The sequence below is a fragment of the Bos indicus x Bos taurus genome, chromosome 4 (assembly GCF_003369695.1).
Source record: "Bos indicus x Bos taurus breed Angus x Brahman F1 hybrid chromosome 4, Bos_hybrid_MaternalHap_v2.0, whole genome shotgun sequence".
NCBI classification, from domain to species: domain Eukaryota; kingdom Metazoa; phylum Chordata; class Mammalia; order Artiodactyla; family Bovidae; genus Bos; species Bos indicus x Bos taurus.
In genome coordinates this window covers 100103365-100121910 of record NC_040079.1, presented here as the reverse complement: position 1 = coordinate 100121910, position 18546 = coordinate 100103365, and the positions used below count along the sequence as shown (strand labels likewise).

Here is an 18546-nt window from a genome sequence, read left to right as displayed (position 1 = left end):
TCCCAAATAAACATCTCACATACCTGACATTCGTCCTGATAAACTAGCAGTTCCGATTCCCCCTGCATCATCACCTGGATCACAGCATACATGCTGTGCACAACTTAATTCAATTTGTCAGTCTTTTCTATCTTCTAATCTTTCCACCATTGTACCCAAAGGTGAGAACAGGACATGGAACAACAGACAGGTTTCAAATCGGGACAGGAGTATGTCAAGGCTGTATACTGTCACCTGCTTATTTAACTTATATGCAGAGTATGTCATGCAAAATGCCAGACTGGATGAGGCACAAGCTGGAATCAAGATTTCTGGGAGAAATATCAACAACCTCAGATATGTGGATGACACCACCCTAATAGCAAAAAGTGAAGAGGAACTAAAGAGCCTCTTGATGAGGGTCAAAGAGGAGAGTGAAAAGGTTGGCTTAAAACTCAACATTCAGAAAAATGAAGATCATGGCATCCAGTCCCATCACTTCATGGCAAATAGATGGGAAAACAATGGAAACAGTAACAAAATTTATTTTCTTGGGTTACAAAATCACTGCAGATGGTGACTGCAGCCATGAAATTAAAAGATGCTTACTCCTTGGAAGGAAAGTTACGACCAACCTAGATAGCATATTCAAAAGCAGAGACATTACTTTGCCAACAAAGGTCCGGCTAGTCAAGGCTATGGTTTTTCCTGTGGTCATGTATGGATGTGAGAGTTGGACTGTGAAGAAGGCTGAGCGCCGAAGAATTGATGCTTTTGAACTGTGGTGTTGGAGAAGACTCTTGAGAGTCCCTTGGACTGCAAGGAGATCCAACCAGTCCATTCTGAAGGAGATCAGCCCTGGGATTTCTTTGGAAGGAATGATGCTAAAGCTGAAACTCCAGTCCTTTGGCCACCTCATGTGAAGAGTTGACTTATTGGAAAAGACTCTGATGCTGGGAGGGATTGGGGGCAGGAGGAGAAGGGGATGACAGAGGATGAGATGGCTGGATGGCATCACTGACTCGATGGACATGAGTCTGAGTAAACTCCGGGAGTTGGTGTTGGACAGGGAGGCCTGGCGTGCTGCGATTCATGGGGTCGCAAAGAGTCGGACACGACTGAGCGATTGATCTGATCTGAGCTAATGAACAACAACCCAAAGGAGCACGTTGTCTACGAGCTTCAATCTTTTCTTAGAAATTTCCCTTCACATTCTTTGCCAGTGGAGGCAGTTTCTACCTAGCCATTTCCCAGTCTTTTCTCGTCGCTTTAACACTGTTGTAGTTCAGTCGCTAAGTCATGTTCAACTCTTTGCGATCCTGTGGACTGTCTAGCACACCACGCTCCTTTCTTTAACCCCGTCTCCTGGAGTTTGGTCAAATTCAGGTTCATTAAGTGGGTGATACTAACTAACTCAATAACATCTAACTCCTCTGAAGCTCCTGTCATTAATTTTACCATCATCTATCTACTCTGTGGCAGTCATCAACTAACATTTCATTACGTAATGGTTTTAGAATATCCCTCACTGTAATCCTTTCTCTTCCTACCCCTGCCACCACTCTGTTGGTTTGGGCATCCACACAGTTATTCTATTCAAGGCACTGGAGGCTCTGAATTGCTGTACCTCCTCAGCTCCAGTGACTTTTTTTGTGCATCTTGCATCAATTATTAGCTCTTCTGTCATCCCTTGATGATATCTTCATCAATATTTGTACATTCTCATCTTTAAACACCTTAATTTCTGGTCATTCCACCTAACATTTCACTTTACCTACTATACTAAAGGTAAAAGTTAATTTCACTAAAATGCTTTACACTTCTAAAGGTTGCCAATCCACTCTCCCAAACACTTTTTTCTCTATATCATCCCCTTCATGACCCACTTCCATCCCAACCTACCTTAGATTCCATACTCCATTATTATTAAAAGTACTCCAATGAAAACACTCTTGACTTTCTGTTTCACTCTCTCTTTCTTGTGCTCTTCTAGAAGAGCCCTGACCTTGCTGCTGCTGCTGCTAAGTCGCTTCAGTCGTGTCTGACTCTGTGCGACCCCATAGACGGCAGCCCACCAGGCTCCCCTGTCCCTGGGATTCTCCAGGCAAGAACACTGGAGTGGGTTGCCATTTCCTTCTCCAACCCTGACCTTAATCGATGCTAATTATTTTCCTACACCTTTCCTTCATTCAGGCAGCTGAACATGGTTGAATAAACAGTGGCAACTGTGTTGAGCAACTCCTTTTAAAATGCACGACTACATGGCTATTCCATATTGCCTATTATAAGTTCTATTACATGTTACTTGGCCACTTTTGCATTCTCCAAAATGATCTCACATCTTTTCTCCTACCTAACCTGAATCCTTCACTTGATCCTTCACAAGAAATCAAGACATTAGAATCATTAAATGTCTTTTCTGTCTCATACTACCAGAAAATAAGCTTCCTGATATCAGAAAAATTGGTTTCCCTGTTTACTGATGCATACATATGTGTGTGTATATATACATACACACACACACGTATACACAAACATCATGAAACTCACTACTCATTTTTATGTTCAATCAAAAACTAGAAATTGTGTCCTGCTATGCATGCAGGCTCAGGTGCTTCAGTCATGTCTAACTCTTTGCAACCCTATAGACTCGAGCCCACCAGGCTTCTCTGTCCATGGGGTTTCCCAGGCAAGCATACTGGAGTGGGTTGTGATTTCCTTCTCCAGGGGATCTTCCCGACCCAAGGATGGAACTGGCATCTCTTACCTCTCCTGCATTGGCAGGAAGATTCTCTACCACTAGCGCCACCTAAGTCTAATTCAATCTTCTACAACCGGCCTCAATTTTCCAGCTACACATTCTGACTTTCCCCCAGACATTCCAAGGTCCAATGAGCTGGATCCCTCTTTCTTTTGAACAGTCCATCTTTTTCATGGTCACTAAGACTTTTCCTGATGCTTTTAATCACCTGGGGTTCTTTTATGCATTCTCTCTTTCAAAAAAGTCTCTTCTCCCTTCTTTTCAGCAAGATTTCCCCTGATATTTGCTCCCACAATGGATTTTTCCTGTTTCTTCCCTAGAGCTCTTTCTGCTTTACCACTAAATCTTGTTACTGGGTCATCTAAGTCTTACATTATCTGAGCTATGTAGAATAGTTCTGTATTTTAAATGAGATCAAAAGCTTCTTTGAAGCTCTTCTCTGTAGGGCCATCAAAGTGTTAGTTAAATACAGTAATCAATAAATTAGAAATGCAATATGTATTTATACATATATTACAGATGAGTATTAATTTAATTAATACATGCAGAGCATTTACAATTTGTTCCCTCATCTGTAAAATTTTTAAGTGCCTTATATAAGTTTAATTACAGTTTGTCATATAAAATTTTTTATATTTTATAAATGGTCAGAGAAGAGTAAAGCAGCTTTAGTGCTATAAAAAGCATCAGCAGATATCAAATTAAAAATCATGTTATTTAATTTCCAATTATAGGTTTTTAATAAGTTATATCTATTTTCTTCCTTTTCCAGACACAGATAATGCATAATAAAATAACAAATTCATAGGCTACTAAACTATTACCTAATTCTTGGACACATTTCAATATCCCAAATTAGTTTCAAATGAAGATATAATGAAATGAGAGATATTTATCTGATTCCTTATTTTTAGGAGGGCTATTCTAGAATGAATTTAATGGAATATTTCTGGTTTATTTCTTAAAATTTTTTAAAATATAATCACACCAGGCTTCTTTTTTTTTTAGCCACACCATGTAGCATGTAGGCTCTTAGTTCCCTGACCAGCGACTGAACCTACGCCCTCTGCAGTGGAAACACAGTCTTAACCATTTGACCCTACTTTATTCCTTAAAAAAAGAAATATTTATTAGGGAAGTCCCTACTTTATTTCTTTCAAATACTTAAGACCAAGAGAACTGTTATTTCAAAATATTTTACGCAAAATGAAAAAACGTCCAATATAAAGAAGAGGCAAAGTTTTTTTCCACTTTCAAACATTTTACTTTACAAATGTTAAAGTTCTGTGAAGTTATTAATCATGGTACTACAAATGTAACTGCATGTTTTGGAATTATTAGTAAATGGCTTACATCAATATAAAATATTAAGTATAAAAATATCCAGAATAAAATGTTCAAGCACATGAATTTCATATATTAAACAACCTTTTTCATGGTAATGATGAATAACCAACAATTATCATAGAAACATCAATCTATGAGAAACTACAACTCTATTGCTGATTGTGACCAAACTAAAAGATATCATATGCTATTTAGTTTTTAAGAAAGTAAGGAGACAGAGTCAATTCTAATGAGGTGGATGAACACAGAACCTATTACACAGAGTGAAGTAAGTCAAAAAAACAATTATCATATACTAATGCATATATATGGATTCTAGAAAGTTGGGGCTGATGAACCTATTTCAAAAGCAGCAGTGGAGACACGGACACTGAGAACAGACTTAAGGACAAGGTTGGGCAGGGAGAAGAGGGTGAGAGGTATGGAGAAAGTAACATGGAAACGGACATTACCATATGTAAAATAGATAGCAAATGGGAATTTGCCATATGACTCAGGGGAAAACAACCTAGGGGGTGGGATGGAGAGGGAGCTGGGAGGGATGTTTAAGTGGGAAGGGACATGGGTAAACCTATGGCTGATTCATGTTGATGTTTGGTAGAAACCAATGCAATAATGTAAGCAAATATCCTTCAATCAAAAATAAATTAAAAAAAAAGAAAGTAAGGGGATAAAAGAAGAAAATCTGGATAAAAATGACAGAGACATTGCTATATCAATAAGATTAAAGTCATTAACATTTTTGAAGAGTTAATGCTAACTCTTTTTGTCCCAAAGCTTTTAAAATGCCTTAAAAGACTTTTGATCCAGTGGTTAAGAATTTAGAGGAATTGAGAGAGTAGCATGGAAACATATACATTACCATATGTAAAAGAGGTAGCCAGCGGGAATTTGCTGTATGACACAGGGAGCTCAAACTGGTGCTCTGTGACAACCTAAGGGGGTGGAATGGGGTGGGAGGTGGGAGGGAGGTTCAGGAGGGAGGGGATAGATGTATATCTATGGTCGATACATGTTGATGTATGGCAGAAATCAAGACAATATTGTAAACTGATTATCCTCCAATTAAAAAAAAAAAAAGAATCTGCTTGCCAAAGCATTGGACATGAGTTTGATCCCTGGTTCAGGAAGATCCCACATGCCATAGAGCAACTGAGCCTGAATGTCACAACTGTTGAAACCTGTGCTCCACAAGAAGAGAAGACATCTCAGTGAGAAGTCCCAGCATGGAAAGAAAAGGAGCCCTTGTTTGCAGCAACTACAGAAAGTCCAGCAATGAAGACTGGGCACAGCCAAAAATAAATAGATAAATAAGATGTTAAAAAATGAAATAACAGAAAAAATTTCTATTCTTGCTCACTTTGTGATTTATTTTATATATCAATGGTATTTAGAACAGAAAAAGCATAAAAAGGAACCCATATAAATTATATAATATATATATAATTATACAAATTATATAATTTAATTATATAATTTATATATATATTAAATATATATATATTTTATATATATATAAATTAAATTATATATTTAATTATATAAAATAACCACACAGCTAAAACAATCAATTATGAAGTTTATAATCTTATGTAATATCTTCAGGATTAAAAAGATATATTCTGGTAATTTAAAGCAGTTGTTAAACCAGAAGTTGATTCTTACATTAATCCCTATAGTGAGTCAAGAAGCATAAGTAGAAGCATAAAAGAAACTTAAGATAAACTACCTCTATTTGTCAGAAGAGTAAAATAGAAAGTAGGAGACAATGTCATTTGTGGCACTGAGAGAAAAGGTGCTCACTTTCTGTGCAGTCACCTAGAGGATGAGGACATCTTTCTTAGCGGCATTGAGAAAGGACCTTATGCATGTGGCATAAGCCCTCTTGGAGGAGGTTACCATTAGCACCACTCTAGAGCTGCCAAGCAGATGACCCACAAACTGCAGGACAATTATGCCAAGAAAAAACCAAACCAAACTGGGAACAAATCCTCATCTTATAAATGCCTCATGGCATGTTAAGTGTTGGCAGAGGTACACTTTGATCATTTCCCTCTTTCCTTTATTCCCATCCTTTGGGTCACATAACTGAATCTGTAGTGAATCTGGTCCCATGGCTATTTCTTGCAACTAAGTAGGTTGAAAACCATGAGTACTCAGAAGATCATTTTGTATTCTTTTTGAAATACACAAGGCCACTACACATTCTTGTAGAATCAATGCTAAAGGAAACATTATGAATATAATAAAATCTAGAATATTTTCACTTAGATCTATATCACACAGTTATTTAAGTCCATTTTGGCATAAAACTCATTTGACTTATTCATTTGGTACTCTAAAACCTGTATTATTTTCTAGAAGGAAATCCAAATTTCATGGCATTTGTCCCAGTCCAGGATCACAGAGTCAGCCCCATGTAAGAATCAAAACATTGCTCAGCCAGAGGAACTTGGAGGTCTAGAGAGAGGGTTCCTGGGTGAACTGCCTTCAGAACTCTTCAGGGCATACCTTCTTTACATGAGGAAGGGCAAGATGTCCAGTCGCTATATGGTGTCACGATACAGTCCTTCCTACAAGGAAGCAGACAGGGTCGCACTGTTTCAGGTCGAAGGCTTTCAGGACACCTAGGAAGAGCAAAGGGAGATTACTAGGCCTCTGTACTAACCCAGAACCAGGTAATTTATATCTTTAGAATTTTTACTTCTAAAATTGCTAAACAGGCATCCATCTGTAGTATTCTACCTCCAGGATTCTTTCTACTTTTTGACAAGAACTATACAACTAAAATAATTCTGAACTGAACCTCAATAAAGCTTCTCAAGGCAGGAAGTGAAAATTTAATTATAGTAATTGTGCTATGTAAGAGAAAATACAATAACTTTATTGTTCTTTATCCATTTATAACAATCTATCAATAAAACTGCACTTTCTAACATGCCTTATAAGAAATTTATGAAAGTTCAAATTACCAATTTAAGGAACCAATTCTACACCTTTATATAACTAAACAGGCTTATTGTCAATCATAATTTTCCAGGCTACTCTGTACTTTATTTTTATAAAATATGTTTAGCAAAAAGTAAATTTATAATGGCATATTCTATACATAGTACATGCTCAAAAACCAATATTATATTTACAGCTATGAGTGTCATAAAAATAAGGAATAAAACAAAGTATACAGCTAATTAAGATAAACAATTTTTGTTCTGTTCCTGGTTTCATTCACTGTATTCTTATTTTTTCTTCCATTTTCTTCCAAGTTTTAATCTACTGGATTTTAAATATTTTAGGTATTTTTATAAATTATAATATTGTTACAAAAAGAGTGAATGAATATAAATAAAGAGTCAATAAGTAATTTAAAGAAAAACAAAACACTGTGTTCTTGACATAAATTATAGTAAAATTAGCTTAATTATACTATTTTAAAACACCAAAATATAAAATATATTATTAGGGACACGAGAGAAAAATGACGACAAAACACTGAAATGCCTTATACTTTATAAGGTTTTCACTTCCTAGAAAAATTTTAGGAAGCTGAGGTATGAGTTTTAAATAAACTAGTTTGTTTATTGTGTACTTATTACATGATTTTTAAATTTCCCAATTCTTTTATGAATCTTCACAATCTGATTCCCAATTCTTTTATGAATCTTCACAATCTGATTCTACTATCATTAGCAATCAAATGTTATCAATACTAGTAGATGCATGCATACGAGGACAACAAAACATAATAACATAATTCATGTAACTAAAAGTAATGTTCTGATTCCTAAAAAATTTTCTTTTGAGGTGATATCATATCATCTCTGACAAGTAAGTTAAGAGGCAGTGAAGAAGTGAATCAACCAGTATAACTGTTGCTGGAATAACTTGGCAAATTAGTGAAAAATGGGATTTAAAAATACTCCCCATAGGAGAAGTCAAATTTCTTGTACGTCAAGATAAATTGTCTTTCAACAAGTAAGTTAATCAGGTTTTCAGAACTGAACTATGAGTGAATAGATCAACATCATTAATCTCCTTCCCATAATTTCTATATAGCACTCTGCTGACACTTCATTTTTGATATATCTATAAGTTTTTATTTATGTGTCCTATCTCATCCATAAGTATTACATTCTATTCAACTATACAGATACATGTTTTTTTTTTTTTTTGCTCACTCAGTAACACCAGCCTTTATTTGAAAGTGGATTTTAAAAAATACATTGGATTTAACATTTCAAAATGAAATATCCTCTCTGGTTTATGTTGAATATACGCTTGGATTTTCCTAACTGCTATGCCTACTCAAAGTCATTCTTTGATAAGTCATTCTTAGATAAGAATCATTAGAAGTTAATGTTTTGTTACAACTGAGATTATAACTAGAATTATAAATTAACCTACATTCTTAACCAGGAAACATTATATGGCAAAACCTCACATATAATCATCCTGTTAATTCTTGTTGAAACTATTAGTAAGTATTATTGGAAGCATTCCTTCTCAATGAGGCAATTTTAGAACTTTAACAATGGGAGAGCATTACTCAATTACATGCTTTTCAAATTTTAGCTCTGAATAAATCAATGGAATTTACAATGCTATCATTGACAACCTCAAAAATTCTATTTTAGTTTAGAAATTTCCTCAGCAAGATATTTGATTAGCCGCGGAGAACAAAATTACCAACAACAAAGCTGTTAAATGAACAGACCGATATAAATTATACAGCCTAGACCACAGCCAATGAAATGAATTCAGGCTTCCTTTGGTGAGGCAATTGGTTCAGTCAACATGCTTCTTTTCTCCTTTGTACTGTTTGTATTTAGTGTTTGTGGTTTAAATCAAGGAATTGATTTCCCCCCAAATCTTATTCAAGGTCAAATTAAACAGATGTGATAGGAGTTGAAGTTTGTTACTCGGAGGATAGATAAGATCAATAACATTGATTTTACCATTGCACAGTAATCTGTTTTATTAAGAGGACTTTAAAACAAGGTTTCTATTTGCATTTTTGTTTCAAATGCCTAGTACCGAAAAGCAGTCACTGAATTTTACCTAGCATATTTAGGCATAAGGGTAGTAATATTTTCTTTTGAATTCACAGTATTTGCTTTATTTTTTAGAACTTTAAGGGTAAAGGAAACTCATTTGATTTAACAAATCTATACTTGTATCCAGGTCATTGAATAAAGGCAGCAAGGGTGAAGCACATTTTTAATGGATTATTGTGGTGCTCTGACATGGGGCTTCAGGATATCCTTTCTATTGAATGATTTAATGACATTAATCCACCAAGCTTTACCGCACATAGGCTTGCGTGTATGTACATCCACCGCTGAGGAAAAAACTCTCATAGTTTGCATAAGGGAGGAAAATATAACAGTAACATCTAAAGGGTAAATGAAACTGCAAGAGGAACAGAGTGAGCTTACCCATAGAAGCTCAGAACAATAACCCTCCAATCTGAACCATGACAAGTTGGTCAAGGTGATAACCCCCTGCAGCAAATATTTCTGCCTCTTTGCTTGTCCCAGCAAGTCCCACAATCCCCCAGCACTTGGGACTTCCGCTTCTGCTGTTACTGCTATTGACTTTTAATATACTGCACATTAATATCCTTTGTTACATTCATCACATATTTAGCATCATTTTTACCCAAATATTGGTTTGGGGCTACCTATGAAGCATACGGAATAGTTTCTCAATTTACTTAAATCTTTTGGCATATATTTTCTAGCTACATACTTGTTTGCTAGAGAACCCAGAGTTGACATATTGTATGTGCCTTGTGAGAAACAAAAAAAAACCATATCAGCGTAACTGGGCTAATCATTTGTTGGAGAAAATTAATAAATCAGTTATAAAAATACATGCAATGAGGAAGAAATCTCTATCATTGCTGATTTAGACAGCATCCATCTTTTAAAGTTCATATCATCTTAGCCATGTGAAACATGAAAAGTAAAACCCATCGGTTTTGCATGTTTCTTAATTTCTAACTAAATCATGGGGCAAAATATTGCTAAAGTCCAGAACCCTGGCCATTAGAAAGAAACAAGTCATCATGAGATTTTTATTTATCCCCTGGAGTTTGTCATATATCAGTTACATTATTATCATTTCTCTGAAACACTAAGAAGTATCTCAAATTTTCCAAGAGAAAATAATTTTAAGATTTATTGAGTGTTTACATTACTACTTTTTGTTTTCATTAAATTTCTGCAAATATTTTTGAAAACTGAAGCCAGAATCTGTTAAGTAGTATGTTTAAGACCACACACGAAACCTAAGTACTTGACCAAGTTTTCAGAAATTTTGATACCCGTGAAAAATGGCTTATACCAGTGAAAAACTGATGGGTTTTACTTGTTTCACACGGCTAAGGTGATATGAACTTTAAAAGATGGATGCTGTCTAAATCACAAATAATAAGAGTTTTTTTCCTCTTTGCATATATTTTTATAACTGATTTATTAATTTTCTCCAAGAAATGATTAGCCCAATTTATACTGATATGGTTTTTTTTTTTGTTTCTCACAAGGCCCATACAATATGTCAACTCTTGGGTTCTCTAGCAAACCGTTTGCTGTGTTATCACACTACTTGTTAACTACAGTGAGACACTGGTGCTTTTTCTGCTTATTCTAACTCTCATCCTATCCTAAGGCTCTCTCTTGGGAGTAAATGGTTTATTCATTTAACCATTAAAGATGTAGTACGTTTGGCCTCAGTATTTTTGATATAGCGCCTTCTAAGGGAAATGAAAGGCAGATCATAGAAGGCTATTGCCCAATTCAACTAGATGGGCAGCCTCCACAGCCTACGGGTACACAGGAGGTCATTGATGACCCCCACTGCTAGGACTTTGGATACTGTCCCTATTGATCAGCCAGGCCTAGAGTGAGCACTTCTTTCACTGCCTTACTAGCTCAACAAAAGCAGAAAGTGCTACTATTAACACTGAAAGTAGGTACCACATGGAGAGATTTCTACAGAATTTATGGATCCCAGGTACCAGCTGTTATAACTTTATCAGTGGCTGCCTTTAAAACAGAGAAGTCTTACTCTTGAGGTCAGGTATGATGAGCATCAAACATTCCATTTCACGAAGCAAGTGAAGCCTGGGCCCATCCCGACATGGTTGGCCACAGGAGTTAACTACTGTCGTTTTCAAGTCCTTACTTTTTGGGTCCCACTTGGCCAACATTGACCCGCACACAGATGACTTTTCTTGTCTGCATGCCAACGGAGCAAGAGGCCTCCCCGTTCCAAGCTGTAGTTGTGTTGAAGGACGAAACTGAAGTGTCCTCGATACACTGGCCCCAGGGTCCAGTCTGCCAGTGGTACACAGTACAGGGATGCTCGTTACAGCTGCGTACCTCTTGCAGAGCACTGGTGTTTGGGCACTGAACTCCACCTACAAAAACAGACAGTATCAGCAGGTTAGATACGGTGCCAACAGAAACCTTATCATCCTCTGCTCCTTGGAATTAACAATAAGAATGATACCAGCCACTTACTAGCACATGTGGCCATACACTGCTAGGAAGGCAAATCACATGAATGGCATTGTCTGGCTTAAAACTTAAACTTTTGTGGTATATTTGATATTCGGTTTGGGGGACTCAGGAGGACCTCAAAGACAGGCCATTATTCTCTAGAGAAGATGAAAATGAGGAACAAACAAAGCCTATGTAATTCCTAACTAGAGGAAAAATGGACACGGAGAATCTACAGATGGGGAAAACCCAGTATGTTCACAAATGATATCCATCAAATTGAAAGTCTTAATTATAGGTTTCAAAGTGCTGCTTATTTCAGTGAATTAGGATTTAGGGTGATTTAAAATCAATAGAAGCTTTCTGACCCTCCATGGCATCACTGAAGAATACATTATACATGTATTAATGATAATACACCATATTTCTTCAAACCTAAAATGTGTGAATGACTGTGAGACAGACCATCATTTTATGTGTCCCAGAGAGAGTAAAATGGCATCAAATTAAACTACAATACTTTTTTTTATCAACTCTAATTTTTACTGTATGCTCACCCAAATAGCTTTGTATGACTTATTTAGATACTTTTAAAAAAATGTACCACTTTTACATACATTAAAAGGGAAGGTATTCCTAAAACTTCTTTACATTCAGAATACAAATCTTTCAAGTAGCTTATTAGTTGACACTCATCAAAGTTTGTGTTCTCCAACATATATCATCTCTGTGGCATCACATGCATTGGTTATCCAGGATTTCTTAAAGAGTGTTCCCTGTTGTCTCCACGGTTTTTTTTTTTCCCCAGGATACTGGTATCTATTTCTAAGTTCTAATGTGGCTCCATTTTTAATTGTACCAGAAGATGTTTGTCAATGAAAGATTTAAGCTAGCAACCAAGGGAGGGTTTATTTTCCTTCCTCAAATGGCCCTTACCTATTTTTATTTCTTTGTTTTTGGTAGAAATCTTATGGGGTTGCTATTGCTCTCAGGAATAACAATGAAATTCCCAAGTACTAGCAATGACAACTATATTATAACTGCTGCTTGGTCACAGTGATTTTAAAATGAACCTAATATAAGATGCAGTAATTACAGAGATGATAAAGGGTTAAACATATGTGTCCTTTAATCAATAGAATGTGGTGTGGAGTTGTCAATATGGAACTCTTTTTTAACATGCTGGCCCCATTATAAGTACTTTATAGGTGGGATCTCATTTTATATCCACAGCTGCTGAACAAGTTAAAAATTATGAAGCGGATGAGTCTACACAGCTAAATGATGCAGTCACAGGAGCAGTTAGGAATTTATGGAGTCCGGTGTTTTTTGTTTTTACCTAAATGCTATAGATGGGGAAACAGTGGAAACAGTGTCAGACTTTATTTTTCTGGGCTCCAAAATCACTGCAGATGGTGACTGCAGCCATGAAATTAAAAGGCGCTTACTCCTTAGAAGGAAAGTTATGACCAACCTAGATAGCATATTCAAAAGCAGAGACATTACTTGGCCAACAAAGGTTCGTCTAGTCAAGGCTATGGTTTTTCCTGTGGTCATGTATGGATGTGAGAGTTGGACTGTGAAGAAGGCTGAGTGCCGAAGAATTGATGTTTTGGAACTGTGGTGTTGGAGAAGACTCTTGAGAGTCCCTTGGACTGCAAGGAGATCCAACCAATCCATTCTGAAGGAGATCAGCCCTGGGATTTCTTTGGAAGGAATGATGCTAAAGCTGAAACTCCAGTCCTTTGGCCACCTCATGTGAAGAGTTGACTCATTGGAAAAGACTCTGATGCTGGGAGGGATTGGGGGCAGGAGGAGAAGGGGATGACAGAGGATGAGATGGCTGGATGGCATCACTGACTCGATGGACATGAGTCTGGGTGAACTCTGGGAGTTGGTGATGGACAGGGAGGCCTGGCGTGCTGCAATTCATGGGGTCGCAAAGAGTTGGACACGACTGAGCGACTGAACTGAACTGAACTGAAATGCTATTTGTGATGCCAGCTCTGAAAATAAAAAGCTTTATCCTGTTAAAAACAGAGTATTTGGAGAAATTTATTGTTTACTTTATTGACAATTTGATCTAGTCACACTTATGTAGTCTCTGGATTTCATTTTAAGAATAGAAAATAACTGGTTGTTCACATGGAATGGTGGGACCTTGGGTGTTCATCACACATATCTGTGACAGTAAATGGAGGAATACTGAACATAATAAAAGGTGGGTTTTAGATATTAGGAAAGCAAGTTTTAAAAAGTTTAAAAATGTTAAGAAAAGTGATTCAATAGCTAGTGACCCTAATATGGCAGGAGACCTGGGTTCAATTCCTGAGTTGGGAAGATCTCCTGGAGGGAATGGCAACCCACTCCAGTATTCTTGCCTGGAGAATCCCATGGACAGAGGAGCCTGGCAGGTTACAGTCTATGGGGTCACAGAGTCAGACACAACTGAGCAACTAACACTAATATGGAAGATGGCTCCTAAAGTTTGAGATCTGGGTAAAAGTAATAAGCAAAATCACACCCTGAGCTGATCTTCAGGTATCATTTCATTTGTGACTAAGGACATCCCTCTATTCAGCATATAAATCAGCAGGCAATTTATGTGATAATTTAACTGCAATTTACACGCACTTATGCAATGCTGAACATGGGATCAACATCAGAATAACCTGTATTAAACAGCGTTTCATTACTGTCCCCTGCTTCATGAAGGTGAAAACATCTGTCACAGCTCATATCCTATCTTCCATCACACAGCTCAGCAACCCTGGAGCAAGAAGTTTAGTATTTGAATAGGGACAACTCCTAAACCTGCTAATTGGATTGGAGAGAAGTAAATGAGCACTCTTATTACCCACTTCCCTGAGGCTCTAGATTTATCCAATGGTATTTCTCAGGAAAACACATGCTAACTGTAGAAAACTGTGTTCATTTTATATAACCATTTAAAACTATATCTTATTTAATAGTGAAATTACCCCTCCTCAATTGAATAATGTGTTTTTACTTACCCCATTTTTACTTTGAATGTATGTATGCTATGTAAGTTGTGATTTTAAAACTCTGCATTATTTTTGACATTGGAATTGACTGGTTGGTTTTGAAAAAAATAATAAGAAAAGAGCTTCTACAACATCAGCATAATGCGTCCAGGAACTGCAAAATAACTGTTAAGTTTACAAACATAAAGACTATTTATTTTCTTGCCCCAATCCACATTAAAGCTGCATCAGCATTTTTGGTTTGATGTCAAGGTATTTGCACAGATAAGTCCCAGTGTGGTCTTAATTGTAATAACGATGTGGCAATTTGGAAAGCATGGCTTGGATAATCAGTCACTGCAGCACCGTCATGTTGTTCGGGGAATACTTTTATGGTTGAAAAATTGATAGATATGATACTGAATTTATTTATTATTTACGGGAAGATTTAATTCCAGACATCTGGGAATATTCCCATTCCTGTAGTACTGAGATTATAAAATGTCACCTGTGATAAAATTAGTGATAAGTGTATATTTTTTAATCCTCTTCTACATAAAAATATATGCTTCATATTAATGTGACTATTTAGGCTTTCTATCACTTCACCAAAAGGAAAGATTTTATAATGCCAATTATAATATGCAAAGCTTCTCTCAGAAACTAAAAATGACTTTTCCTCCCTACCATCAAGCCCAAAAGACCTTGGTTAGGAGACATTGAACAGAGCTGTTGTTTTTGAGTATGGCATTGAAGTCCTTACAATTTAGATGACAGATTGGAGAGAAAAAAAAAGAATCTTTTCAGGGACTTCCCTTGTGGTCCACTGGCTAAGACTGTGAGCTTCCAATGCAGGAGGCCTGTGTTCGATCCCTGGTCAGGGAACTAGTCCCACATGCCACAACTAAAGATCCTGTATACCGCAGCTAAGACCCTGGCACAGCCAAAGAAATAAATAAGTGTTTTTAAAAAAAGACCTTTTCAAAACATTAATTGAATACCTATGAACTGACTGCAATATGCAATGGTTACCTATGCTTCAAGGGATAGTCTAGAGGGGTTAGAAATAGAAATAATTCTACTCTCAAGGATCTTACAACGCAGTGGAGAGAAGTATAGGGGTGATAATATAAGCAAAGAATTGAGTACAATTCTAGGTGAATGCAATAATATAATGATAAAGAATATGACAATTACGTTAAAAGAGGTATTTAGTATAATTGGGATTCAAAAGTTTAAAATTACATTAGTTTGGGGGATACTAAAAATGACTAAGGTTGTTGAGATGAGGCATTGAGATGACTTTTGAAGAAATAGGAGTTCGATAAGCAGAGCTCTGGGAAGGGAGACAAGGAAGAGAAAATTTAATTTAAGCAGAAGAGAAACTAAATAAAAGCTGAAGCACTTAGGCAGGTATGACCCTGGGAATTAGCAATATTGATGCAGTCAACTGGAGTGCAGAGTTCACACAGGGAAGTAACTGAGGATAAGGATAAAAAAGTGGAGGAGGCTCAGGGTAAGAAGAGGCTGTTACACTGTACTGTGAATTACAATTTTAAGATACTTGTAACTTTGCCTGCTACTGCAGCCCTAATACCTTTGACAGCAGATTACTGGTGGGTGAAAGGCAATGGCATGATTTCAGGGAATCTAACTGGAAGTGCGAGAACCTCAAGAGACGCTGGGGCGGCCACCACCACCCCCTCCATTTTTTCCCCCTTGTAGTAAGGGACAAAAGATACCCCACAGTAGAGTCTGTATAAGTCCTGTAGGACTGTAGGAACAGACCGAAGTGGTGGTCATGTAGGAACAGACGGAAGCAGAACTGCTCTTTCAGTCAGTTCAGGAAGATGGGGAAGCGGCAGTATTTACTTAGAAGTCAGAGTTATGTGTGTATGTACGCTCAAAATAGATCCTGATCTCTTCAAATTCCTCTATAGGAAATAGAAGTACTTCCTGGTTTTCAAAACTAAAATCATTCCACTGCAAAAATGAAACAAGGTAAAACAGAAATATTTATCCTCTCAATGTTTTATACTGCAAAGTAAAACTTCTGAGGACTACTAATTATTTGAGGAAAAATTGGCATAATTTTATTTCAATTTGCATCTATTTTCTGCAAGTACAAAGAAGGTGTAAAGACACACTAACACTTGGCTGAAGTTATAATATCAGGTCACTCTGAACTCTGCAAGAATAAATATTCTCTTATATCTTGCTTTTTAAAGATAATTGACTATAATGAGAACAGAAGTTGTTATACTTAGTGGAAAACACTTTGAAAATCATTTTTCCCTTTAACCAAGTTTGTTAAGAACCTGCAACATGAATTAAAAAATGGAGAAGGTCATAATTACAACATCAATTTTTAATTTTTTAAAAAATTCAATATACTACTGTTTATATCAAAAACATGTCAAACTTAAGTGTTAAAGGATTGAATTCTTTTAGAATTCCTGAAATAATTCTAAAGTAGCTCTTGGGACCCATCCTGTATTTTCACATGATACAAAGAAGATTTTTACATCAAAGTATCAAACAAATCTAAAAGCAAATTATTAATCTTATTTAACCAAAAGGCTTCAAGACTTTTGAAACAAGACACATACACACACTTTTATTTTCAAGTTGAAAAGAAATATTTTTATATTAACTATCTTCAGTTATGCCATTTGTGATTTGGTTTCCAAATGACAATATTTCAGTAAGAGGCATTTTATGACATTTTTGTTTACTGCCAATACACAAAATAATAGGTTACATAATGTTACTCCAAGATTATATGAAAAGCAATTGTATTCAAATTATTTTTATTCTATTATTTTTTATGTTTAATTTTGAATTAACCCCAAAACTATAGGGATATTTAAAATGTTACCAATAATTTTTTCCCCTCGATCATATGGAAGAAGTTATTGAAATGATGCCCCATTACCCAAAATACTTCAGTATTATTTCCTGCAATCAAGGGCATTTTCCTATACATAAGCATATGCAATATTCAGGATTAGGCAATTAATTCTGATGCATTATTTCCATCCAATCCTCAGACCCATTTAAACTTGCCAATTATCTCAGAACATTTTTTGTAATAAAAGGACTTGGTTCAGAATCAACTGTTGCATTTAGAGCTTATGTCTGGCTAGTTTCCTTCAATCTTTCTCAATCTTTCCTTAATTTTCATAACTTAGACACTTTTGAAGATTAGGGGCTAGTTATTTTGCAGAATATCTTCCAGGTAGGATTTGTCAGATGTTCCCTCATGTTCAGATTCTACAATATGCATCTTTGACAGGGATGGTACAGACATGACATCATGCTCTCCTTGTACCACACCAGGAACACATCCTTTGTATTTGCCCCATGACTGATGATGTAAACTTTGATTACTGAAATAACAGTGTCTGTCAAACTTCTTCATTAGAAGGATACTTAAGACTGTAAATATAATGCTCTTCATCAGACTTCCAATTAATTTATTTATATCAAGTATGGATTCATGGTTTCCTTAGTTAATGTATATAAATAGCTATTATTGTTAATTTGCATTCACATTGCTCCTGTATGTGGCCAGTGGGAGACTCTTCAAGCTAGCTTCCCTGACCTTTTTTTAATTTCACTTTGATTTTATATTGGAGTAGAGTTAGTTTACAATGTTGTGTTAGCTTCCGGTATAAAGCAAAGTGATTCAGTTATGTATATATGTGTGTATATCCACTTTTTTTTCAGATTCTTTTCACATATAGGTTATTACAGAATACTGAGTAGAGTTCTCTATGCTATATGGTGGGTGCTTATTAGTTATCTATTTTATATATACAATAGTGTGACCTTTTGAAATATTTTCCTCTCCTTTTCTTTCTGGCACAAGATCCTCCAGGCACATCTTGTACTTTTGCTATTCCAGCCCTAGAATCAGCTATTTCTCCAAGAAGCCCTGGCTCCTTTCATCGGAGAATGGTATTAGACACCA

General features: G+C 36.1%; 1 protein-coding gene across 2 annotated transcripts in view; it reads right to left on the bottom strand.

The window, feature by feature from the left end:
* Positions 1–18546, bottom strand: part of THSD7A (thrombospondin type 1 domain containing 7A) — a 475647-nt gene that overhangs the window by 83526 nt on the left and 373575 nt on the right. For both annotated transcript variants that reach the window (XM_027540050.1, XM_027540049.1), the window contains exons 8-9: positions 11273–11507; positions 6599–6714 (exon numbers count right to left, since the gene is read on the bottom strand). In XM_027540050.1, the coding sequence (XP_027395851.1) occupies positions 6599–6714; positions 11273–11507 (351 nt within the window). The remainder of the gene's footprint in view (positions 1–6598; positions 6715–11272; positions 11508–18546) is intronic.